Source organism: Rana temporaria, chromosome 9 (genome assembly GCF_905171775.1).
Source record: "Rana temporaria chromosome 9, aRanTem1.1, whole genome shotgun sequence".
In the NCBI taxonomy this organism is placed as follows: Eukaryota; Metazoa; Chordata; class Amphibia; order Anura; family Ranidae; genus Rana; species Rana temporaria.
This window is the reverse complement of record NC_053497.1, coordinates 42,092,937-42,118,234: the sequence shown is the minus strand read 5'-3', so window position 1 is coordinate 42,118,234 and position 25,298 is coordinate 42,092,937. Positions and strand designations below refer to the sequence as shown.

Below are 25,298 nucleotides of genomic sequence, written 5' to 3'. Positions count from 1 at the left end.
TAGATCTCCTTATTGGATGATCAAGCTCCAGTTTTCAATTTGTCACTGATTTTTGCCGTCTCGTTTTTGTGAGTGTATTCTCAGGTCACTTCTAGGGTACTATACCATTATTGGTTACCTGTGTGTTTTTAATGCCTTTTATGCTCTATTTTCTGATATTTAATAAAACGTAGTAATAACTCTTAAGGGTGTGCAGCAGTCATTTTTCTTTTTTTCTCTCTTGGTACATTATATTTTTGATTGCACCCCCCGACAATATCGGTGAGTACTACATATTTGATAAATAGGTGGGATTCCCATATCCTTCTCTCCTTTGTTTATGGTATTGTTTTTTAGAGCCGAAGGTTGCCTCTCTTGTAAAAGCAATCCTAGCGGGTATGGTAGCTAATTGGCAAGTGGTTAAAGCAATGCTAGCGGCTGGTAGGGGGAATCGGGTGCACACACATAGCGATCATCCCGCATGACTGTAAGCCCTGGTTCACACTGACAGCGGCAATAAAATCGTGGGAGTTAAAAAAAAAAAAATATATATATATATATATATATATATATATATATATATATATATCACACATACATACACACACACACATTGGAAGGGTAAGCAAGAACTCACCTGCAGTATGTGTAGCCCTTTAAGACACACAATGGCCAGTTCATACAGCCCATCCCAGGTCAGATCTACAACAGCCATGCACAGCAGGGGACTTGGGAAACTTCTCTGCCAAAGTAGCTGTAAATGTCCCTCCACATCCGGTCGCTGTACGTATTTGTAACACAGAAGCTCCTAAAATGGGAAGGAGAAATAGAAATACATGTGGGCCAAGATTGTTTAATTCTTCTACTCCTTAAATTTAGTCCTGAAAAAAAGTTTTCGGCATCACAGAGAGCAACAAACCAATCACATCAGCTCCTGCTTTAGTGCAAAGACGCAAATGGCTAAAAGTATGTGGTCATCCCTCCAAAGTGACTGCCTTCAGGTGTTTCCAGCGTAGGGCACGGTTACTGCTGCAGACTCTGCGTCCTGCTTCAAGGGGAAAATATCTCACCAGTTAAACACCCAATATTGATTTTATTGTTCTTTAGGAAAACTTGTCATGGAGTTCAGACCTTTAAAACCAAGTGCACAATGCGAAGACAGGCCCCACTTGGAGTCATGTTGTTGGAAAATGAAATAGTAGAACTATAGCCCCCCCCCCCCCATTTTGGATAAAGTAAGGGAGGATTATAACCGCTGTCAGGTTTTTTTTTTGGCCATCTGTGCCACATTGGGGAAATTTTACCCTCACTTCCTGTCACTAGGCAAACAGGAAGTGAGGGTGAATCCCTGCAACTTAAAGTGGATGTAAACCAGATTCATGAAATTTGAGCTGGGCACATATATCTGCAGTATTTTGTTATCTCTCTTCAAAGAGCCAAGTCCCATATAACACTCTCCTGAACTGTTCCTCTGTTATCAGCCTGATAACTCCTGACAAATTCTCGGACACTTTAGACAAAAGCCGGACCTTTAGGCAGCTAAAGTTTTTGCGATTCGGCACTGCGTCGCTTTAACTGACAATTGCGCGGTCGTGCCACGTGGCTCCCAAACAAAATTGGTGTCCTTTTTTCCCCACAAATGGAGCTTTCTTTTGGTGGTATTTGATCACCTCTGCAGTTTTTATTTTTTGCGCTATAAACAAAAATAGAGCGACAATTTTTGAAAAAAAAATCAATATTTTTTACTTTTTTCTATAATAAATATCCCCAAAAAACATTATTTTTTTTCCTCAGTTTAGGCCGATACGTATTCTTCTACCTATTTTTGGTAAAAAAAAAAAAAAAAAAAAACGCAATAAGCCTGTATCGATTGGTTTGCGCAATTTATAGCGTTTACAAAAAAAAGGGATAGTTTTATTGCATTTTTATTACTTATTTTTTTTTTTACTACCAATGGCGGCGATCAGCGATTTTTTTTCGTGACTGCGACATTATGGCGGAAACTTCGGACAATTTTGACACATTTTTGGGACCATAAATGCAAAAAAATGCATTTAAATTGCATTGTTTATTGTGAAAATGACAGTTGCAGTTTGGGAGTTAACAACAAGGGGGCGCTGATGGGATGTATGACCTCATTTGTGTTTCTAACTGTAGGGGGGTGTGGCTGTAGGTGTGACGTCATCGATTGTGTCTCCCTATAAAAGGGATCACACAATCGATGTCAGCGCCACAGTGAAGAACGGGGAAGCTGTGTTTACATACAGCTCCGGGGACCGATCGCGGGACTCCAGCGGCGATCGGGTCCCAGAGTCCCGCGGCCACGGAGCTTCGGTCCGGGTCGCGTGCACGCGCCCGACCCCACGGCTGGGCTTAAAGAGCCACGTATGTGGATGGGCCCAGCCGTGCCATTCTGCCGACGTATATCGGCGTGAATTGGTCCTTAAAGTGGGGGTTCACCCTAAAAAAAAAAAATCTAACATTACATTGAGCCGAGTTATGAGAATGACATTATGCTGACCTTTTTTATTTTATTGCCGTACATACCGTTTCATCTAGATTTTCACCGCGGCTTCCGGGTATGTAATTCTACGGGACTGGGCGTTCCTATTCACATGCCAATTGATTGACATGCGTTCCACCGGCGCATACAGCGCGTCAGAGTTGCCGAAAGAAGCCGAACGTTGGTGCGCAGGCGCTGTATAGAGCCGACTCGCAGTTCGGCTTCTTTCGGCAACTCGTGACGCGCTGTATGCGCCGGTGGAACGCATGTCAATCAATTAGCATGTGAATAGGAACGCCCAGTCCCGCAGAATTACATACCCGGAGACCGCGGTGAAAATATAGATAAAACGGTATGTACCACAATAGAATAAAAAAGGTCAGCATAATGTCATTCTCATAACTCCGCTCAATGTAATGTTAGAATTTTTTTTTAGGGTGAACCCTCGCTTTAAGTGGTTAAAGATGGTCTGTAATTATTTACTTGGTTCTAAATTTGTTGCCTAATAATAAAAACATCACAAAAGTCATATACACAATGTTTCATACTGTCTGTGTACGGGTTAAAAAGAAAAAATACAGTCAAAGGTAAAAAAAAAAAAAAAAAAAAAAAAAAAAAAAAGGCCTTTGTTTTCCATATCCATTAGATTTTGCCTTTTATTCTCCTACAGCAGAAAAAGTGAAATTAATTGGCTCCTATGAGCAATAAAGCCAGTTCTTGCTTTGTACATGTAGCTATATGAAGCATAATATATACATCTCTGTAGCAAAGGGGAAAGAAATCTGTTTGCTTACAGCTCAGCAGACAAAGACACACAGCACTCCATCTAGCAGAAAGTAAACTACTATGTGGGAGAGAGCGAGTATTATCATGCAGCGATCACACTCCGCAACAACCTGGGACTCTTCACACATTCAGCCAACGGCAAGACTGCGCTCTCCATCTCACACAAGCTGAGATTTATTTAATTACATTCATTGTTTACACCTTCGCTGCCAACTGCGCCCACCCCTACACCCGACATGAGCTAGGGGGCATTCATCTAATTAATCAGGAGTTGTAACGGCGCCATTCACCCTCCCCCAGAGAACTACTTTTGTAAGGAAACTGCAGTTTATCTTCAGCAGGAAACAGATCCAATATCTGTGCTCTAGTTTCTTCAATAAAAGTCATTCGCACATTTAAAAAAAAAAAAAAAAAAAGCCTGGAGGAGGAAGGGGGCATTTATACAAAAATCACACCAAACAGGGCAACTTTAGTGCTCTGGAGATCCCATCACATGCGGTGGCATGGCAGACCATACTCATCACATACAGATCTTGGGTGGTGGGAGACTTGGACCAGCAATCAGGCAATTGTGGATTTTGTCAGAAGGAATAGTGTGAAAGAAGGTGGCAGTGCGGCTCCTATACCACTCCAAGATCCTGTTCACATGGGCTTTAACTTGTATGAAAGCAATGTGTACAGCAAGCTCTGAGCAGCTCTATTGAAGACTTTAGGGCCAGTTTCACACAGGCTTCAGCTTGTATAAGAGAAGTGTGAAAAGCAGACTTTCAAAAAGACTTTTCAGAGCTTTCAGCAAGCGATTAAGGTACCTCCAGTTTGTAGTCGAACACATAACCTAATGGGAATGCAGATTGCCACTGTAGGCAAGCTGCTAGCAAGCTTCAGCAGGCATTCAACACGTTCAAGAAATGCTGAAGCTTGCTAGTAGCTTGTCTAAAGTGGCAATCAGCCCTCCCATTTCTTGGTTAAAGTGGAGGTTCACCCGGAAATGAAAATTTTTAACATTAGATTGAGGCTCATTTTGTCAAGGGGAATCGGGTCGTTTTTTTAAAATCGAAGCTTTACTTACCAGTTTAGAGAGCGATCTTCTCCGCCGCTTCCAGATATGGGCTGCGGGACTGGGCGTTCCTATTTGATTGACAGTCTTCCGACAGGCGTCCGACGGTTGCATCTATCGCGTCACGATTTTCCCAAAGTAGCCGAACGTCGGTGCGCAAGCCTTCATTAAATGTAACTATATTGCCACACTTAGAGGCGCCTCTCTTCTATTTTATACTCAGTTGTGACATGACGCTACTCTTGTAGCAAGACATCGCTTGTATATCAAGTCAAAATTTATTAAAAAATTAATTGTCTTGCAAAACTCTCTGAAACCAAGGTTTTAATGAATGTATTTTAACTGTGCATTTAGCAACTTGTCAGCCACTTAGCTTTAGAGAGAGATACCACAATGCATTTTCAGAGTTGTTAACATTTGCCCGATAGTCATTTTTTATATGCCCTTTACAATCTTACATGCTGGATGTGCCATATTCTCATAATATAATTCATATACTGATTTGTAATTTCTTTTGGCACCATCTATAGATAAGGAATATTTTATATGAACCTCGTAGCTTTTGTAATTTAATTTTTATTCAGCCCAAGAAACCAGACAGTCCTTCACAGAGACAAGATGAGAAGTAAAATACAATTAGATGAATTGCTAAGCATGTAGAATAGCATGTATATAAAACAAGCAAATAATGCCACACAATTCACATAAAATTGTAAAAATTACAGAAAGAACCACCAACATAGGATCCTGGTCTCACCTGCCCATATGTTCCCAGTAATATCTCTGGCTCTCCATCAAAGTCCACATCAGCCGTCACAGCACAAAGGACGCTGTCAAACTGGTCGCTTTCCGGTAGAAGGACCTGTTCTCGGAGTCCATTTTGAAGAATGTTCCTGAGAAGTATTAAAGTAAATATCAGTACAATTAGGACAATACCAAGTATTTTCACCAGTAGTCGTGAAAATGCTCTGATACCCGAAACCGATATTTTTGCAATGCGATTTGATCCCATACAAAACCAAGGAGCAGGGGGAAACCATATGCGATTTAGACTGGAATCGCAATGCATTCCTGTTCTATTTGCATGCGATTCTTTCCAGTGCGATCTGAGCCTATTAATTTTGTATGAGCTCAAATTACACAGCAAAAAGGTATCGGTACTTGGTATCGGCGAGTACTTGACTTAAAGTATCGGTACTCGTACTCGCCAGTACAAAGACAGTATTGGTGCAATCCTAGGTACAATACAACAAAGCAACATGCATGAAATCACTGTGTCTGTTATTCTACAGTCCTGTTTACACCTTGCTTTTGCAGATCTTCAAAAATTATACCCCATGTAGCTTCAGTGGCGCTTCAAAGCCTCCATAGAAGTCTATGGAAAGCTTGCTTAAAGCCCCACCGAAGCCTCATCGAAGCACCAAGCAAAAGCAAGGTGTAAACAGGACTGAAAGCTAATCATTTTATTTAGTGACAGGAGCTTTGGCTGGCGCTCAGAGAGCTTTAGCAAAGCGTGTCCGAAGCCATGTTTTGAAGTGTAAACTAGCCCTAAGGCAAAGCAATGTGCAAAGAGAAACAACCACTTGTAGCAATCATCTCTCATTCTTGCGATCAGTCCTCTCTGATGAATGGCAATTCTGACTGGCTGCATTCATGACTGCACTTTGCCCATAATTCACTTTTTTAGTGAACAGCCTCATAAATAAACAGATAATAATAAATCATATGAAATGGCATATGTAATAACATTCATAAAATAATTAACATGATACTAAAGATTTCACAGTTACTGAAGTATAACAGAACTGCATTATTAGCGGTTTGGCCTAGAGTATATGCACAGGGGCTGTGTTTTTGGACATGCGGGAGGAACAGGCGCCACTGACAGCAGGCTGAAATACATGGCAGCTGGATACTGTACTGAGCAATACTTGCCTTTACAGCAGTATGCATTCAGGGTTTAATGCCCGGAATGTACAATTCCTGCATTCCAGGCATATGCTGGTGAGCACATACAACCCTATACGTGGGTAAAGCAAGGTACAGCATCCAGCTGCCGCCTACTTTAACCTGTCACAAATTTAGACAGGCTGTACTTGGCACCTGTGCCGCCCAGATGCCCAAACATGCCAGAATTTGACGCACAGGGGCCAAAAACCTTAAAGTGATTGTTATTTTTATAGAAAAATTACTTTCCAAACATGTTATACTTGCCTGCGCTGTGCAGTGGATTAGCAAAGGGTAGCCCCAATCCTCCTTTTTTTGGGTCCCTCTTCTGTGCTCCTGGCCCCTCCCTCCCGTCGAGTGCCTCCACAGCAAGCAGCTTGCTATGGGTGCACCCAAGCCGAGTCACAGCTCCATTCAGACACAGAGCCATAACCTGGGCCCCATCCCTTCTCTCTCCTGAATGGCTGACTGATTTGATGATGCCTCTGCTGTGTCCCAGCCAATCAGTAGGGAGAGTCTTGGACAGCCGAGACACTTGTGGACATCGCTGAGAGATGGGGCTCAGGAAGTATTAGGGGGGCTGCTGCACACAGAAGGCTTTTTATCTTAGTGCATTAGGATAAAAAAAAACTTTTGACGTTATAACCTTTAAAAGAGTGAATACAGAGTCCAGCATTGTGTTGGAAATGCATTATATTATTAAAATGTGTGCATTTGTGCAATATAAAATATTGGGAGGAAGGGAACCAAGAACAGACACCTGTTCAAAGATTGGACAAAGTGGTCTGGAACCACATTTTATAATAATGCAACATTGAAAAAGTTCACCCTAACCCAACAAACTATTTGGATTTTAATGGAATCACAACCCAATATAGAGAAGTGTCACATTTTATTGGCAAAAATATATATATATATATATATATATATATATATATATATATATATATATATATATATATACATATATATATATACACACACACACACACACACTGCACATAACACAGCGTGGAATAGTACTTTTACCTTATTGATTTTTATGCCCATTACATGTTTTATATGTTCATAAAGATACACACACACACACACACACACACACACATTTATATTTATATATATATATATATATATATATATATATATATATATATATATATATATATATATATATATATATATAAATTTGATAAGTCACTTGGTACAAAAAAACTTCCTTACTGTTTATACACACATCATATATTATTTTTTTATATACATACACATCACACTGCACCATGTCAAATTGTATTCAGGCCTTTTGGTATGTCTGAATGGTCTGTTCTTTATTGAAAACCTCAATAAAAATGATTAGATTAAAAAAACACACATGAAGGAAAGAACTGACCTATAAACAGCAGACAGCTCTATAGTACTGGTCACCAGGACGCTATACTCCTCCTTAAAGGTATGTTCATTGCAAGCATCTATGAATAAAGTGCACAGTTATAATATAACAATACAGAAAATAACCATTGGCTGATAAATCTTGTTAGTACCTTCACCATTCCAAGGACACCGCGCTTCTGCTGCACGCTGTGCACAGGGCATCCTGAAGATCAGCAACTTGGAGAGAGGACCATCCTGTTGCAGTGACCAGCTCTGCAGAATCTCTGCCAACAGAGGGACAGACGTCTTATTACATTTAGCCTAGGTTCACACTGCTGCGAATTCAAAATCGCGGTAAAATGCGCGATTTTACGGCCGCGATTTTGCCGCGATTTCGGCCGCAATTTAATGTAAATCGCGGCCCGAAATCGCAAAAAGTAGTACAGGAACTACTTTTTGAAATCGCAGATGCGGCGTCGCACTGATTAGGACAGTGCCATTGCCGACAATTGCCGCCGATTTGAGATGCGATTTGACATGTCAAATCGCATCTCAAATCGTTCCAAATCGTACCCAGTGTGAACCAGGGCTCAAGCAACAGTTCCATTATTACATTGCCAGCTTATGCATCGAGTAGTGAAAGTACAATTGATCCCGTGGGATGTTTCCCCCCCCCCCATGTATAAAGCTACAGAACTTTACTGTATCCTAAACCAGCAAAGAAAGTGCAACACTGCAACACTGCCACCTACTGGTCCATCTGAGCAAACAATTGAGGAGGGATAAAAAAATAAAAAAAATAGCAGCAATGAGCTTGTTACAGATTTGTTCAGTTGGCTTATTATTGTAACGTAGGAATGCTCTTGGTGCTTAAATTGTATCTGTGCGCAATAACATTTATTTTTGCGTATTTTTTTCCTGAAGATACAAGTTTGATAAACAGTTGCACAACTATGCAACATAAAAAAAAATGCAACTACCACCGTTTTTATTTTCTAGGGCCTCTGCTTTCAGAAAAAAATAATGTTCTGGGAGTTTTAAGTAATTTTATAGTGACAAATGCAGATTTATCTTGTGTGCAATATATATATATATATATATATATATATATATATATATATATATATATAAATGGGAACTTTAAATGCTACAACTTTAAAATTAGGAAGCATATTTTTAAAAAGTGGAGAAAACTAGGCACAATACTTGCTGGCATTTAATCCTCATGCCCAGCAGCCAACCTCCTGTGTTCACAATGCAGCAGGGCAGCTGCTCGGCACGGGATCCAGAAGCTTGTGGAGATTACTGTTGTAGCAGAGTCTACTACATTGATTTCAATCTTCTAGAGGGAGCCCACAGGTATGGTTTATGCATAACACATCAAGAAAATATATAGTGAATGCCGAGAAAAATAGAGCTGCTGGCACACAAGGCCTCCTAGAGACGAATCCCCTGAGGACGTGCCTACTAAACGCATTGGGTAGGGCCTACGTGCCAACGTCACGTGTTTCTGGGTTCTCTGAGCAATGGCCATCTTTGCAAGTTGAGTTTATATTTTTACCGCTGGTAATAAAATACTACACGATATAGTACTTTGTGGGCTTCGTGTGGTGAGCTTTTTATATGCAGTTGGTCGGTACTCTTAATTGGTATTTCATGCCATGAACAAAAGTAATACCTGCTAAGGAGATCCGATTAAGGCTTCATGCTGCATAATGGGTGGAGGCTCATTGGATTCTCCGTGGCACCTGGTGTAATTGTTCAGTTTTAAAGTACATTTGTGTGTTGTGCCCAAGCATTCACTGGGGCATCTACATATGGTGAACACCATTTCACTTCAGATCTTTTGTCACTACATTATTATTGGGACTATATATTTATATAATATTATTTGTTGATCTATTATGACATATATGTATTCTGATTTAAGTGCTGCACTTATATTGATTACGTTATATGCAGTATTACAGTGCTCTAAGCTGGACCAATGTAACTATGTAAAAATATCCATGCCTGCAATTCTTCTTTAAACCTTTTCAATAAAATAGTGTCTGCCAAGAACAGTAAAATAAAATAAAAAATTATTTAAAAAAAAAAAAATACAGAGAAGGTTTGAGTTCCTCTTACCTCGCTTTCCTTGATCAACATGTGAGACGCAAAAATATCCACTTTGACATCCGTATGCCGTAATGCGTCTTTGGGTGTCTGGGATGTTATGAACGCTCAACCACGTAACACTGCACAATGACAAACGCTGTGGTAAGTTTCAGGCATGAATAAAGCAAAGCAGTACCCCACAATTGAAAATCATTCTGAGCAAACAACTAAATTCAGGGGGTCCCCGACTTTCAAGCGCCCGACTTACGAACGGGACGTATCTGCCGTTCTGCGCATGCGGTTTCCGACTTGCGAACATTTTCGACTTTGGGTTTGTACTTAAGTCCCTAACTTGTTCGTAAGTCGGGGACCCCCTGTACAGGGTAACAGTACACATAAGTATAGGTCCTGTGATATACCTGTACAAAGTCTGGCCACCCTTCATAGCCAGGCAGGTGACAGTTTTAAAGCTGAACTTCAGGATTCTGTTAACTTTGGATTCCTAGATCCCTCTCCCCTAGCTAAATAAAAACGCTATATGCTTTTTTTTTAATTAATGTATTTTTGTTTAATTCTTGATTCCTGTCCTGTGATGCCATTGGCTTCATCAGAAAAATTTACTACTCCATGGTGCTAGGGGAACGATCCAAACAAGCCTTGCACATAACGATGCAAGGGGGATTCAATGGGAATGCACAACAAGGTTGGCATGTATGTGGACAGAACTCAGTGCTACGGCAGAGCATAGCTGCCAATCAATGGTTGTACTTTTATTCTAAACTGGACCGCTCACTGAAGAGGAAACCTGGGTCATGGTAGCTAGCTGCTGCCATAACAAACATATCCCTCTTCAAATTTACGACGTATAGCTGCGTGAACTGGTGCGGAAGTGGTTAAACTGCAATGTGAAAAAAAAATAAAAAAATAAATAAATAAAAATAAATATAAAAAAAATGTACCTGTAAAAAATAAAATAAAAAGTGTATTTTTTTGCAAAAGGTGAACTTGGCCTTTAATTTTGCCGCTGCCGTCATCACCGATGTGCCTCGATAAGGTATTAGCATGATCACACTACCGATTTAGACAGCCACAAAAAGTGCGATTTTCTTTCCTGCAAAAAGATCGCTCGATTCCCCCCATCAGCACAATCAGTGTTGATGGGGGGAATCCTTCCCACAGAGCCATTGTGTTCTCCCAGTGGGGTGCAGGGGGAGCCGCCCCTGCCAGGAAAACACAGGGAAAGCAATTATTGCTGGTTGTACTCAAGAGGATTGATCAACTTGGGTACAATCAGCCTTTCCACACACAGTTTGAATCTCAGCCAGTCCCTGCTAAACTGGCCGAGATTCCAACAGTCTGTGGCCAGCTTTACTGACCATAGAAGCAGCTAAAGATGATGAAATAACCAAGAAATTAAAGCGGGAGTTCACCCAAAAATCAACTTTCTGCAGTTAGATCCAGCATACTGCTGACATCTGCAGTATGCTGGTCTTTTTTTTTTTTTTTTTGGTACTTATCGTTTTAGCAGTATTTCTTCTATGGCTCCGAGCGTGGATTACTTCCTGGTATAGGCGTTCCCGAAGACAAGCAAGTTGATTGACAGCCTCCGAAAATCCACACCAGTGACACTCGGCAATTTACGGCGCCTGCGCAGTCAGCTCTACACGGCAGGCGCAGGCGCCGTAAACAGCCAAGTGTCACCTCGGCTGTTTTCGGAAGCCGTGACGCGCTATCGAAGGCCGTCAATCAACTTGCTTGCCTTCGGGAACGCCCATTCCCCGCAGGATTCCCCGCTCGGAGCGATAGAAGAAATACTGCTAAAACGATAAGTACCAAAATAAAAAGATAAAAAAGACCAGCATACTGCAGATGTCAGCAGTATGCTGGATCTAACTGCAGAAAGTTCATTTTTGGGTGAACTCCTGCTTTAAGTAATTTTTTTGGCTGTGCAATGTGGTAGAAAGCAAGCAAAACAGAATTACAAATCTATTTGCAGCACGGCAATGTTTTCTTTAAATGAATGGCAATACATGATACACATACATAAAATAAGTGGTCTAGATCTATATTAAAAAAAAAAAAAAAAAAATTATGAAAGCCCACAGCCAGAAGAAAGTTGGCCAATTTGTTACTTCTGTTGCAATTCACAGAGGAGTTCTTCTTTACTTAACCACTTGCTGACGGCCGTACGACTTTGTACGGCCTCAGCGCGGCTCCCAATCTCTAACAGGCCGTCTTTTTACGGCCTCCCCTTTTCGCGTTCCCCGCGCGCGCTCCCGAGCGCGCAGCGGGGAACTGCTGTGCTGGCCGTGTCCATTGAACGTGAACGGCCAATCGGAGCGGCCGTTTCCTAGGCGATCTGTGCGGCCAATGAGAGATGATCTCATATGTTTACATATGAGATCATCTCTCATTCCCGGCTCTCGCAGACAGCGGTGCTGTCAGGGGAGAGAGGAGACGGATCTGTGTCTCTTGTACATAGAGACACAGATCGGTCATCCCCCCCAGTCACCCCCCCTCCCCCACAGTTAGAACACTAATTAGGATACACATTTAACCCCTTCCTCACCCCCTAGTGTTAACCCCTTCCCTGCCAGTCACATTTATACAGTAATTAGTGCATATTTATAGCACTGATTGCAGTATAAATGTGAATGGCGCCAAAAATGTGTCAAAAGTGTCCGATGTGTCCGCCATAACGTCGCAGTCCCAATAAAAATCGCAGATCGCCGCCATTTCTAGTAAAAAAAAAGCATTTATACAGTAATTAGTGCATATTTATAGCACTGATTGCAGTATAAATGTGAATGGCGCCAAAAATGTGTCCAAAGTGTCCGATGTGTCCGCCATAACGTCGCAGTCCCAATAAAAATCGCAGATCGCCGCCATTTCTAGTAAAAAAAATAAAATAAAAAAATAATAATTCTGTCCCTTATTTTGTAGGCGCTATAACTTTTGCGCAAACCAGTCGCTTATTGCGATTTTTTTTTTTTTTTTACTAAAAATATGTAGAATACGTATCGGCCTAGACTGAGGATAAAAGAAAACGTAAAAAAAAAAATTGAGCTATTTATTATAGCAACAAAGTAAAAATATTTTATTTTTTTTCAAAATTGTCGCTCTATTTTTGTTTATAGCGCAAAAAATAAAAACCGCAGAGGTGATCAAATACCACCAAAAGAAAGCTCTATTTGTGGGGAAAAAAGGACGTTAATTTTGTTTGGGAGCCACGTCGCACGACCGCGCAATTGTCAGTTAAAGCGACGCAGTGCCGAATCGCAAAAAGTCCTCTGGTCAGGAAGGGGTTTAAGTGCCCGGTATGGAAGTGGTTAAAGCAAGGAGACTGTAAGCACAAGTATGACTACACCCTGATGACGCTTGATCTCTTGTGATAGCAGACGGTACATGTATTAGAAGAATTACATCTTACTTGCTGGGGAGATCTCTCAGCTCTGGAAAAAGGTTTTCAACTGGTTGTTCTTCAAACTGGTGAAGGCTTTCATTCTGTTTTGAGATTAAACGATTATAAACATATTTATAACAAAGGAAATTCACATTACTAACAACATACAAAGCCTTAGGGCCCTTTCACACGTACGGACCGTATGTCCGCATTTTCATCCGTCCGTTGCGGATGAAAACGGGACATACATGGGTCCCTATGTGATTACGGGTGTCATCGGATGACCATCCGCTGACACGCGTAATTGTCAGCCTCCGCAAAGATCCGCATTTGCGGACGGAAGAAAATCCTATTTTTCTTCCGTCTCGGATGAACACGGACATACGGTCCGTGTTCATCCGATCCCCCATAGGGGAGAGCGGAGGAAAGACAGGGCAGTCCCTGCACAGTATGCGGGGACCGCCCTGTCAGCTGCCAGCTCAGCAGAGATTTTACGGAGGATCCCCGCTGAGCTTTTGCGGACACACAGAGCGGATCATTACTAATCTGCCCATGTAAAAAAGGGCACTTAAGCTCCGTTCACAATATTGCAAATTGTCACGTGGCTTTGGACACAAGGTCGCATGACAAGGTGCAGCCTGTTTATTTCAATGGCACCTGTTCCAATCTACGCAGAAACTTTGAAAATGTTTTAGCACTACTTTGATGCAACTGACTTGCGATTTGAGTGACAGAGTGTAAAATTGCATCAAAGTGAACAGAGCCTTTGTCCCGAGCTACATCACCAACTTCACCTCAAACGATCACCTTAACCATGGGTGCTCAACCTTTGGCCCTCCAGCTGTTGCAGAACTACAATTCCCATCATGCCTCTGCATTTGGAAGTCATGCTTGTAACGGTCAGTGACTTGCAATGCCTTGGGACTTGTAGTTCTGCAACAGCTGGAGGGCCACGGGTTGAGCACCCATGACCTAAACCATCCTCCCAAGACCTTCTATTCTCTAGCTTCCTTGTCACCCTCTTCCATGCTTGCCTCCTAAACCTCCCAGAGGCTTTCGCAGCCTCTGGAACTCCTTAGCCCAAACCATCTGGCTACCTTCTACTCTGTCTACCTTTAGACAATCTCTGAAATCTCATCTATATAAAAAAGAAGCCTATCCCATTTCTACTGGACAACAACTTTTACTTTCCCTAAAAAACTCAGCCCCCCCCCCCCCCTCTGGTCTTGAATTGTAAACTGCACTGTCCCCCTTTAACTTGTAAAATACTGTGAAGATTGCCGACGCTATAAATCCTGTAAAATGAATATTTATAATAATGGAGAATGGATAACATAGTAAATAGTGTGCTGCTTTAATCCTCTCTCGGGACCGTCCATTAAAAAAATATGCCTGCCAATACTACATAGCGATGAACTGGTAATGTCAATGTAGTTCAGACACCTGAATGTTGGTGCAATCCTCCCCCCCTAATAACAGAGTTTTATTGTCTTTTTTCCCCCTCATTAATACAAAGATACAAACAGTAGAAAAAAAAATAATTAAGAAAAAACATTGACAGTGATAAAAAATCAGTTTTGTTCAACAAAGACAATCAACAATATTGTTTTGACTTCTATCTGTATAACATTGTACAACAACCATCTGAAATGTATTTGCAGACAGCTTTAAAGGTTCAGCAGCTACCAGCCAAATTTCAAACCATCTATGGCCATTCCTGCTTGACAGAAGTCTAACAATTCACTTGTGTGTAACAGAATAATGGAACTTTTTAATTTAATCAGCAGCGCTGATCAGTATACTCTGACAGTGGAGCACAGCAGGGAGGATTCCTCCATCCACCTCGCTTGTGTGGAAGGGGGAATCTGTTTGTTTTTATTAGCCCGTTGACGATATGTATGTTTTTTCTACAGTGAGCTGTGGTTAGGCTGTCACTTCTATCTCTGGGCCCAAGATGCTAAAAGCAAAAAGTGACAGCATTATTTTAATGTATACCCATCTGGATGTCACAGATCAGCAGCAAATTGTCTTACCTCTTTGTAAAGATGGATGTACTGATCATTGCCTCCCAGTAAAAACACTGTCTCCTGCTGATCTCCATCCTGAACCCTGGTAAAAATTATAGAACAGATTTTAAAAAGGTATTGGTATATAACTAGATGGGAGCTGCCATTGCCAAACTGTTTATGATAGTACATGCGCCACGGCTGTCATTGTTACTCTCTGACTTATCTGCTGACTTGGAACAAGCATGCATACATAAGTTGCCAGTACACCTAATACACACAGCTTACACTTTTAAAATTTCAGTTATGGCATCTTTAATATCTCTATTGTGGCAGAATACTAATATTATAAACATTCAATAAAAAGTACACTAGAGCTGCACGATTCTGGCTAAAATGAGAATCACTATTTTTTTTGCTTAGAAGATAGATCACAATTCTCGCGGTGTAAGATCTTTCACATAAAAAAATAAAATTGGGATAACTTTACTGTTTTTCTTATTATTCATTTTAAATGTATATTTTTTCCCCAAAAAAATGCGTTTGAAACACTGCTGGGCAAATACAGTGTGACTGAAAATATTACAACAATTGTCATTTTATTCCCTATGGTCTCTGCAAAAATGTTTTTAAATATATATACTGTTCGATTCACATGCAATCTGTCTGGAGTGCAATTTCAGCCCATTCATTTGAATGAAGGTCGCAAGTGCAGTGTCTGGGGCACAGGAGAACACACATAAATGCAAGTTTTTCAAATAAAGGACAACAACTCCCCTTCTTGCGATTCGGCCCCACCATTACTACACCTGTGATTTAATACAAAAGAATAGTATAATGCACAATGGTGTACACAACAAGTCCTTTCAATACTTACTCAGCGTGGCACAGCTGGAAAGGGGTAAATTTCAGTTCTAGATTTAAGCAACTTTCTGAAAGAAAAAAAAAAAAGTGGACTGTGAGCAGCAAATAAGTTCAACTTCTTATTAAAAGTGTTCCAAATATGATTTCCTTGTCATCCTTGTGCCCCCCCCCCCCTAAATCGTTTACTCTTAATATGATTGTACATGTCTCAGAATTAATTTACTTACTTATTTTTAAAATAAAAAGGGGTTCCTAAAGAGAACATGTTTTGTTGTTCATAGCAAACTTAGCAAACTTCCTACCCAACCATAGAGGTGATGGGACCAAATCTGCTATGGAAAGTATTTGGAATTACTGTACACCTATCATACAGCACAGAGTGAAGAAAACTATGCAACGCTGTATATCCTGCAGATAGCGTTTCAACCACTGCACATCAGATCTGATGAATGGTGACTCAACTGCAATACAATGGTCTGTGTATACTTTAAAACCTATAGATCGCAGGTACGTACGTATCCAATGAGATAGAACCCAAAACTGGGTCCTATGAGTATTATGCATATCATATTTTTTTTTCAATCGCTGTATTGAGTTGTATTGTGATTCCCTGTGGCGCCAATGGTTGCAGCTATAGTACTCTTAGGGCCCCCTTCACACTTAAAGTGGTTGTAAAGTTAAAAAAAAAAAAAAAAAAATCACTGCCATCCTACACTGTGTAAATGTTTTGATAAAAAGATGCCTCTAAATACCTTTTTATCTCAGATCTTTTCTGGCCGGTCACATGACCCCTCTGGCCGCTCTCCTTCTCCGATATTTGGCTACAGTGGGAGGAGCTGACTGAGCTCCCCTCTGACATCAGCCAGGGAGGTCATCTGACCACTGTGCTGTCCTCTCAGCCCCTCCCGCTGTAGCCATTTGATTGGAGGAGAGTGGCCAGAGGTCATGTGACCGGCCAGAAAAGATCTGAACTAAAGGTATTTAGAGGCAGATTTTTATCAAAACAGTTATACACTGTAGAATGGCTTCATAAAAGAGAGGGTCTGGCAGTAATGATTATTTAACTTTACTATTAATAGCGGCAGGATGGCTGAGGAGGAGCAGCTCACACACACAGGAGCAGACAGTCAGGGAGATGATGACGGAGGCACATAAATTGACCATGGTAATCATGAATCAGCAGCCAGCAGGATATAATAGAAATATGTGGCAAAGCGCAGCTAACCCGAAGGAAAGCCACAGGTGCACTGCGCTGCACCCGAGTTGTGGGAAAACCGCAGCGCATCAGTGTAAATGCAGCCTTAGGCCCCTTTCACACGATCGGTCCGACCCAATTCGACCATTTATCTCTACGTAGCTGCAGATGTAAACTGACTTGTGTCCGTTTACACCCATCCACTTCCGATCCGCTTAAAAAACAGAAGGGGGTCGGTCCCCTTCCATCGGGGTGGATGGGATCGAAGGGCCCATAGAGTAGAGTGGGCTGGGTCCATGTCCGCTCTGAATATGCAGACTGGACACGGACCTGTCACCTGCCCGCGACTGGTTACCAAGTCACTTAAGTGGCCCTCGCTCTTCAAAAGGTTGGACACCCCTGTTTTGAATGAATACAAAGTGAGACATCACCACCCCTCCTCATCCATTCAGAAAATACAAAGCATTTTCCGAATGGTGTTCATAGCAAGCTGCCAACCTCCTGTCTTCAGAATGCAGTGCAGTCACTGAGAACTTGGAAGGTACTGAAGATAGCCGTCTGGTGGTGGCGTCTTCTATAGTGTTTTTCAGCTTCCATCAGCCAGGTATGGTATGGTATATACTAGGGCTCAAAATTTCAAGTCCTAAGCTACTAGCCAGGCCTCAAGGGTTACTCGCCACCAGTTGCCACGCCCAACCCCTACCCTGCCCCTAATCACGCCCTCATAAATTATATCATGAAATGACACATGTTTTATGCAGAATTACATTACAATAATAAATATTAACAACAACTTTATCAGTTCCCCTCTCCCAGGCAGCCCAGCTCCTCGCCAGCCCTCATTTTTCACTTGCAAAATGCGAGTAGGCAAGTGAAAATTTGAGGGCTGGTATATACATAGTTACACTGGACCAAGCTGGACTGATGTAACTATGAAATAATTTCCATACATGGAATCCTTCTTTCAATACTTAAAGCGGTGGTTCACCCTAAATAACAACATTCTACCATAAAATACAACATACTAGCGTGAGCTACAGTATGCCTTTATTTATTTTTTTGGCGCCGTACTCACAGTTTAATCCCATAGTGAAGTTTCAGACTCCCTGCGGGGAATGGGCGTTCCTATGGAGAGGGAAGATGATTGACGGCCGGCTATGGCGCGTCACGATTCCCAAAAATAGCCGGAGTAGGTCTCGGCTCTTCACGGTGCTATACGGCGCCTGCGCACAGACTAGGCGCAGGCGCAGTGAAGAGCCAAGTCCTATTTCTGCGATTTACGGAGAAGCGCGACGCACCATAGCTGGCCGTCAATCATGTTCCCCTCTTCATAGGAACGCCTACTCCCCGAGGGAGTCTGAAACTTCACTACGGCATTAAACTGTGAGTACGGGGCCAAAAAATAAAATAAAGGCATACTGTAGCTCACACTAGTATGCTTGATGGCATGCTAGAAAAAAAAAATTCTTAGGGTGAACCTCCGCTTTAAGTAGACTTCTTCAGCTGCAGTGATATAAATAAGGTTTTTCTACATAATATTTTATACAAAGCATTTGTGTATATGTGAAGCTTACGTGCAATGGAATCCAGATTATATTCAGATCCAGGCTCATAGTCACAGTAAATATTCAGAAAAGGACTGGCCTTATCTCCCGAATCCTAAAAATAATAAATGTGCAACTAGTTACAGACACAAATATATATTACACACACACACACACACACTGTATTGCCTAGTACACACGGCCGGGATTCCTGATGGGAAATGGTCCGTCGGAAATCCTGAGGGGAGAACCTGGTCTCGACTTTTCCCCCGTACAGACATTTGGTTTTCCCGTCGGGAAAACTCAGTTGTGAGCTTTTCCTCGGGAATACCAACCGTGTGTATGCTCCATCTGATTTTTTCCCCCCACAGGAAAATGGACAAAAATGTGTGTTTTTTCTACCCAAAAAAAAAAAAAAGAAGCGCAGGTTCTCTTTTTTTGTGCGGCAGTTTTCCCGTCGGAAAAACTGCTAGGAGCATACACACAGCCGGGATTCCCAGCCAAAGGCTCTCCTCGCAGTTTTCCTGACGGGAAACCAGGTCGTGTGTACGGGGCTTATGTCCTTAAAAAGTAGACAAAGTAAAACACTGTTTTTAAAGGAATTGTAAAACCTTAAGAAAAGGTATAGAATGCAGTAAGGTAAGAAAACATGAGATACGAAGAAAGAGGATAACTAGCCACGATTAAGCACTAGCTCAGTGCGAAACGCGTCGGCTATCTACCTGTTCCTTTGTTGCACCTTGTGAAGTGATGTACTTGCTGTGTTTCTTTGAATAAAAGACAACCGTTTGGTCATTGGAGTGGGGCTATCCATCCTCTTTCTTCGTATCTTATGCATGGTCAGTGCATTGCCAGCACCCACGGTATCCTGAGTCAGTCCATCTCTACATAGTGACCCACCTGGAGCGGTGATCCCTTCTCTTCTCTAAGAAAACATGAGCTTCAGCTCCCCCCAGACCCCCCCCTTTCTTATCTGAGCCTGATCCGATCCTGCCCCCGACACTCTCCTCATCGGTCAGACCGACAGCAGCAGGAGCCATTGGCTTCCACTGCTGTCAATCAAAAGCTGTGACACTGGAGCAGGGGGCGGGGCCGAGTCCCGCTGTCTGTTTTAAATGGACGCAGCAGCAGGACTCGGGAGTGAGCCCGAATGGGTTCCCCCCATGGAAAGTGGCTTTCAGTGTGGGCACCCGATGATGAAGAGGACGAGGCAGGGGCAATGCCGGGGGACCCCAGAAGAGGAGGATCTGGCTGCTCTATGCAAAACCATTGCACGGGGCAGGCAAGTATAGACATGTTTGCTATTTATTTTTATTTTTTTTTAATTGAAGGTTTATAATAACTTTTGGGCTTTCACAAGTGCAGTGCCCTCTGAAGAATGAGCTGTGTTCCGATCACCTTTCAGAGGGCATTTGGCAGGAAGCAAGGAGGAATAATGTCATCTCCTCAAAGCTTGATATAACCCTGCATTGTCGCACACATGCATTGCATGTGGTTGCAACGTGGCACTACTAAGCTCAATGGGCAACTTTAAAAGGCGTGCCACTTGTCAAGCTCTGCACCCCCAAGAGTCCCCTTTACATCAAAATGCCCCCCCCTTACACCAGTGTCCCCGTCAGAGCGTCCCCTTACACCAGTGTCCCCGTCAGAGCGTCCCCTTACACCAGTGTCCCCGTCAGAGCGTCCCCTTACACCAGTGCCCTCTTCCACGAGTGTCCCCATCAAAGTGCCCTCTTCCACGAGTGTCCCCATCAAAGTGCCCTCTTCCACGAGTGTCCCCTTACACCAGTGCCCTCTTCCACGAGTGTCCCCTTACACCAGTGCCCTCTTCCACGAGTGTCCCCTTACACCAGTGCCCCCCGTAAAGTCCCAGAGTCCCCAACTACATGGCTGTGGCCCTTGGGCTGTAGTCTGGAGACCTCTGATTGAATAGAAGGCTGTCTCTTACATCGGAGAGATTTTCTTTCGCTTCCGCAATGGGACACAGAAAAGCCAAACAAAAACTGTCAGATCTGCTCACCGTTCCCTAATCTAGTCGTGTCTTTAGATCTCCTGTATTGTACGGTGCTGTAGATGTAAGTAATAAATGGCCTACAAAGCAGTTTATTTCGCACCTTAATGAAGGTGATCCCCACAACCAGACCGCGCTTGGGAGGAGACTTGCTGAACGAATCGATGGAAACAATTTCAGCATCCACTGGAAAAACAGAAGCAAAGATTATAAATATTGGAGGACAGACATCATGGTGTATTAGGGGGAGTTCACACTGCTGTTCACAAAGCACATCAGACAATTCATTCTTAATGGCCCCCCCATGCTTTGGAAATCACAGAGCTTTTGCACCGTGCGATTTCTGTGCAACTTTGGTTTAGGAAGGGGTCAGAGACTTTTTCCTGTGTTTCTGGCTGGTACAGCAATCCATCAAATGCCCAGCCTGTTGGGCCCATGTAAACCCAGCACACAGGGAATACAGGAGTGTGACCCCCCCCCCCCCCCCGAGTGTATGTGACCCCGACACATGAACTCCTCCAATTAGATCCCTTCTGGTCTGAGAAATAGATCATTGGAAGGGCTTTGTTACATTTGATCCTGCCAGAAATCTTGTCAGCTGATCACTTCCTGTGCTGACTCTTATCAGCAACATTATTCTTAGCTAGGAGGACTACAGAACACCTCCCTGCTATGTTATGTAAATAATGAGAGGAGGGGGGGGGCATGAACGGCACCGGCCCCACCTGCTATATAAGTGAACTGTGCATCCAACCACCTGCTATATAGGTGAACTGTACTGCCCCCACCTGGTATATAAGAGAACGGCACCGCCTACCACCTGGTATAAGTGAATTGCACCACCCTCACCTGGTATATAAGAGAACAGCGCCGCCCTCACCTGGTATATAAGAGAACGGCGCCGCCCCCACCTGGTATATAGGTGAACGGCACAGCCCCCACCTGGTATATAGGTGAACGGCGCCGCCCCCACCTGGTATATAGGTGAACGGCACAGCCCCCACCTGGTATATAGGTGAACGGCACAGCCCCCACCTGGTATATAGGTGAACTGCACTGCCCCCACCTGGTATATAGGTGAACTGCACTGCCCCCACCTGGTATATAAGGGAACTGCACTGCCCCCACCTGGTATATAGGTAAACTGCACCTCCCTGGCCCCGGCTCGCAGTCTCTCCCGGAGGTCCTGGTACTTGAAGTTGGTGACTTTTCCCTTCAGGGTGGCAGCAAGCAGTTCATGCCCGCCAGGCCCGGGGCAGGGCAGCACCGACAGCCCGTACACATTGCTCTGAGACGGGAAACGGCTGAACGTATCTTCTGTCAGCGGACAGCAAGCGGCAGACATGACCGGAAGTGACGTCGCCGGTAAACACAGCTGCCAGCTACAAAGATGGCCGATCGGGGTTGCAATGGGACTCCTGAGACCTTTTACGCCTACTGCGCATGCGCCGACTTCCAATCAATGAAGCGGGCTTTTTTTTAGCATGGGAAGGAGCCGAGCGGTGCACAGCTCCCCCTGCCGGACAATTTCACTGTGTAACCAGCCAGCACTAAACGATTTACTTATTCTCCAAAAATAACTTATTGCCCTTTGGAAGATTTACCCCCTTTCCTGACCAGGCCATTTTGTTTGCTATACAGCACTGCGTTACTTTAACTGACAATTGCGAGGTCATCACTGACAATGACAATGCTGTACATGAATTAAATATAATATTTTTTTTCTCCATAAATAAAGCTTTCTTTTGGTGGTTTTTTGATCACCTCTTTTTATTTTTTGCTCTATAAACAAAAAAAAAGACAGACGATTTTGAAAAAACATTCTTTTTTTACTTTCTGCTATAAAACACATCCTATAAAAAAAATCTAATCATAAATTTAGGCCAATATGTATTCTGCTACGGGTTTTTGGTAAAATTAAATAAATAAATAATAATAAAAAAAAAAATCTGAACAAGCGTGCAAAATGTATAGCGTCTACAAACTACGATATATATACTGGATTTTATATATTTTTTTATACTAGTAATGGCGGCGATCAGCAACTAATAGCAGTGAGATCAAAGGTTTAACTGTGTGCCTAATCAGTGTTAACCACTTGCCTACCACCCCCTTCCTGCCCAGAACAATTTTCAGCTTTCAGCGCTGTCACACTTTGAATGACAATTGCGCGGTCATGCAACACTGTACCCAAATGAAATTTGTTTCATTTTTTTCCCCCCACAAATAGAGCTTTCTTTTGGTGGTATTTGATCACCTCTGCGGTTTTTATTTCTTGCGCTATAAACAAAAGAAGATGGACAAGTTTGAAAAAAAAAAAAAAACACAATATTTTTTTACTTTTTTGCTATAATAAATATCATTTTTTTTTTTTTTTAACCAATTTTTCCCTCAGTTTAGGCCAAAACGTATTTTTGCACATATTTTTGGTAAAAAAAAAATCGCAATAAGTGTATATTGATTGGTTTGCATAAAAGTTATAGGCCCGGATTCACAGACATCGGCGCACATTTATGCCGCCGTAGCGTATTTCCTTTACGCTACGCCAATGCAGCGCAGAGAGGCAAGCACTGAATTCACAAAGCCAGTGCTCCCAAAACTGCGCTGGGTTTCCTAGGCGTAAGCCGGCGTAGGTGGAAGTGGGAGTGAGCCATGCAAATGAGGCGTGACCCCCATGCAAATGATGGGCCGAGCGCCAGACAGATACGTATAACGAACGGCGCATGCTCAGAATCACGTCGGGACTACTCCCTAAGATACGTCGGATCACTGCCTACAGCGTGAACGTAACCTACGCTCAGCCATATTCACAACCAACGTAAAATACATCGGCTTGTGTTCCCTGGTGCAGCCCTTTGCATGGATGCTGCTGAGTTACACCTCCTTTATGGGGCATAACTTTACGCCGAAAGTATGACTTTACGTGCACTGCGTCCGGCGAACGTACGTTCGTGAATCGCCATATCTCCTCCATTTGCATATTTGAATAGAAAATCAATGGGAGCGCCAAATGCGTCCAGCTTAAATATGCGGCGTAGGCAAGTTACGTCGGTGGGATGAAGCCTGTTTTTAAGCGTATCTTAGTTTGTGGGCACATATTTGCAAAAATGCATCGATTACTGTGTAAATGTGACTGGCAGGGAAGGGGTTAACACTAGGGGGCGATCAATGGGTTAATGTATTCCCTAGGGAGTGATTCTTACTGTGGGGGGAGGGGAGTGACTGGGGAAGGTGACCTATGGTTGTCCCTATGTACAAGGGACACAGCATCGGTCCCCTCTCCCTGACAGGACGTGGATCTGTGTTTACACACACACAGATCCACTTTCCTGCTCAGTTACTGAGCAATCGCGAGTGCCTGGGGGCCATCGCGGCCACCAGGCATGCACATCGGGGTCCCCAGTGACACGATAGGCGCACGCGCGCCCTCTAGTGGGTTTTAAAGGCGCAACGTCATATGACGTCCACCCAGAATAACAGAGTCTTCTTCCCTCTGTCTTTTGACGGTGGGCGGTTGACAAGTGGTTAATGTGTGTACAGTGTGGTGCTTACACTAAGGGATGTGATGAGTTTTATTTCTTGAATTGCAGGGAAACAAAATCTAACAACATCCCCGCTGACAGAACAGAGCTCTGCATTGTTTATGTATGTAGAGCTCCGTCCATTGTGTCTCGGCCACCCTTGTAGCAGTACAGCTACAATAGGGCAGTCTCTAACCGGATAATCCATACACAGCCACTACTTTAAGTGGCCCGGAAATCTCATTTTCATGAAATTGTTTTTTTTTTTACTGTGTTTCTGCCTTCTTTTAACTTTCTCCATTGAGCAGTGCTTGTTAGTCATCTACACTGCTCTATGCACACTACAAATCCCACAGTCCATCTCTGGAGCGAGCAAAGAGAGGGTGGCTACATCACTACATACAGTACGACCATGCATAACAAACCTCTTACAGAAAGTCAGATCATAGCAGCAAAAGAAAAAAAAAATAGAAGGGACTTTTCTGAGTTAAAGGGGAGTTCCACCCACAATTTCACTTTTTAAATATAAATACCCCTGTAATACACAAGCTTAATGTAGTCTAGTAAAGTTAGTCTGTAAACTAAGGTCCGTTTTGTTAGGTTGTCAGAGCATTTAGTTAGTTTATAATCTAGAAATAGACCGTGTCCATCTTAAGTGTGGGCATCATGAAGCCAGACTGTATGACTTCCTGGATTTCAGCCTTGCAGATCTCGCACATGCTCAGTGCTGCACAAGCGATGTAATAGGTTTCAGTCAGGTTTCCATAGCAACGGGAGTGTCAGAGGAATTTGCCGCCCCTTCTCTACCGTGTTGTCCGTGTTCATCCGATCCGATGACGAAAGAAAAAATAGGGTTTTCTTCCGTCCGCAAAATCAGATCTTTGCGGAGGCGGGCGATTACGGGTGTCAGCGGAGGCTTATCCACTGACACCCGCAATCACGTAGGGACCAATGTGTGTCCCTTTTTCATCCGCAAACGGATGGATGAAAAAGCCAACATACGGTCCGCACGTGTGA

The 25,298-nt window shown here is 43.0% G+C and overlaps 1 protein-coding gene across 2 annotated transcripts in view; it reads right to left on the bottom strand.

Moving 5' to 3' along the window:
• The window catches only part of KPTN (kaptin, actin binding protein), a 37,055-nt gene extending 14,891 nt beyond the window's left edge, over positions 1 to 22,164 (bottom strand). The window contains exons 1-11 of one of the 2 annotated variants that reach the window (XM_040323281.1): positions 21,889 to 22,164; positions 20,864 to 20,946; positions 18,780 to 18,864; positions 16,024 to 16,078; positions 15,174 to 15,249; positions 13,168 to 13,241; positions 9,768 to 9,877; positions 7,811 to 7,924; positions 7,660 to 7,738; positions 5,083 to 5,218; positions 617 to 787 (exon numbers count right to left, since the gene is read on the bottom strand). In XM_040323281.1, the coding sequence (XP_040179215.1) occupies positions 617 to 787; positions 5,083 to 5,218; positions 7,660 to 7,738; positions 7,811 to 7,924; positions 9,768 to 9,877; positions 13,168 to 13,241; positions 15,174 to 15,249; positions 16,024 to 16,078; positions 18,780 to 18,864; positions 20,864 to 20,946; positions 21,889 to 22,105 (1,200 nt within the window). In that variant the 5' untranslated portion in view covers positions 22,106 to 22,164. The remainder of the gene's footprint in view (positions 1 to 616; positions 788 to 5,082; positions 5,219 to 7,659; positions 7,739 to 7,810; positions 7,925 to 9,767; positions 9,878 to 13,167; positions 13,242 to 15,173; positions 15,250 to 16,023; positions 16,079 to 18,779; positions 18,865 to 20,863; positions 20,947 to 21,888) is intronic. The other variant, XM_040323282.1, reaches the window with a different exon arrangement.
• Between the last annotated feature and the right edge of the window lie 3,134 nt (positions 22,165 to 25,298).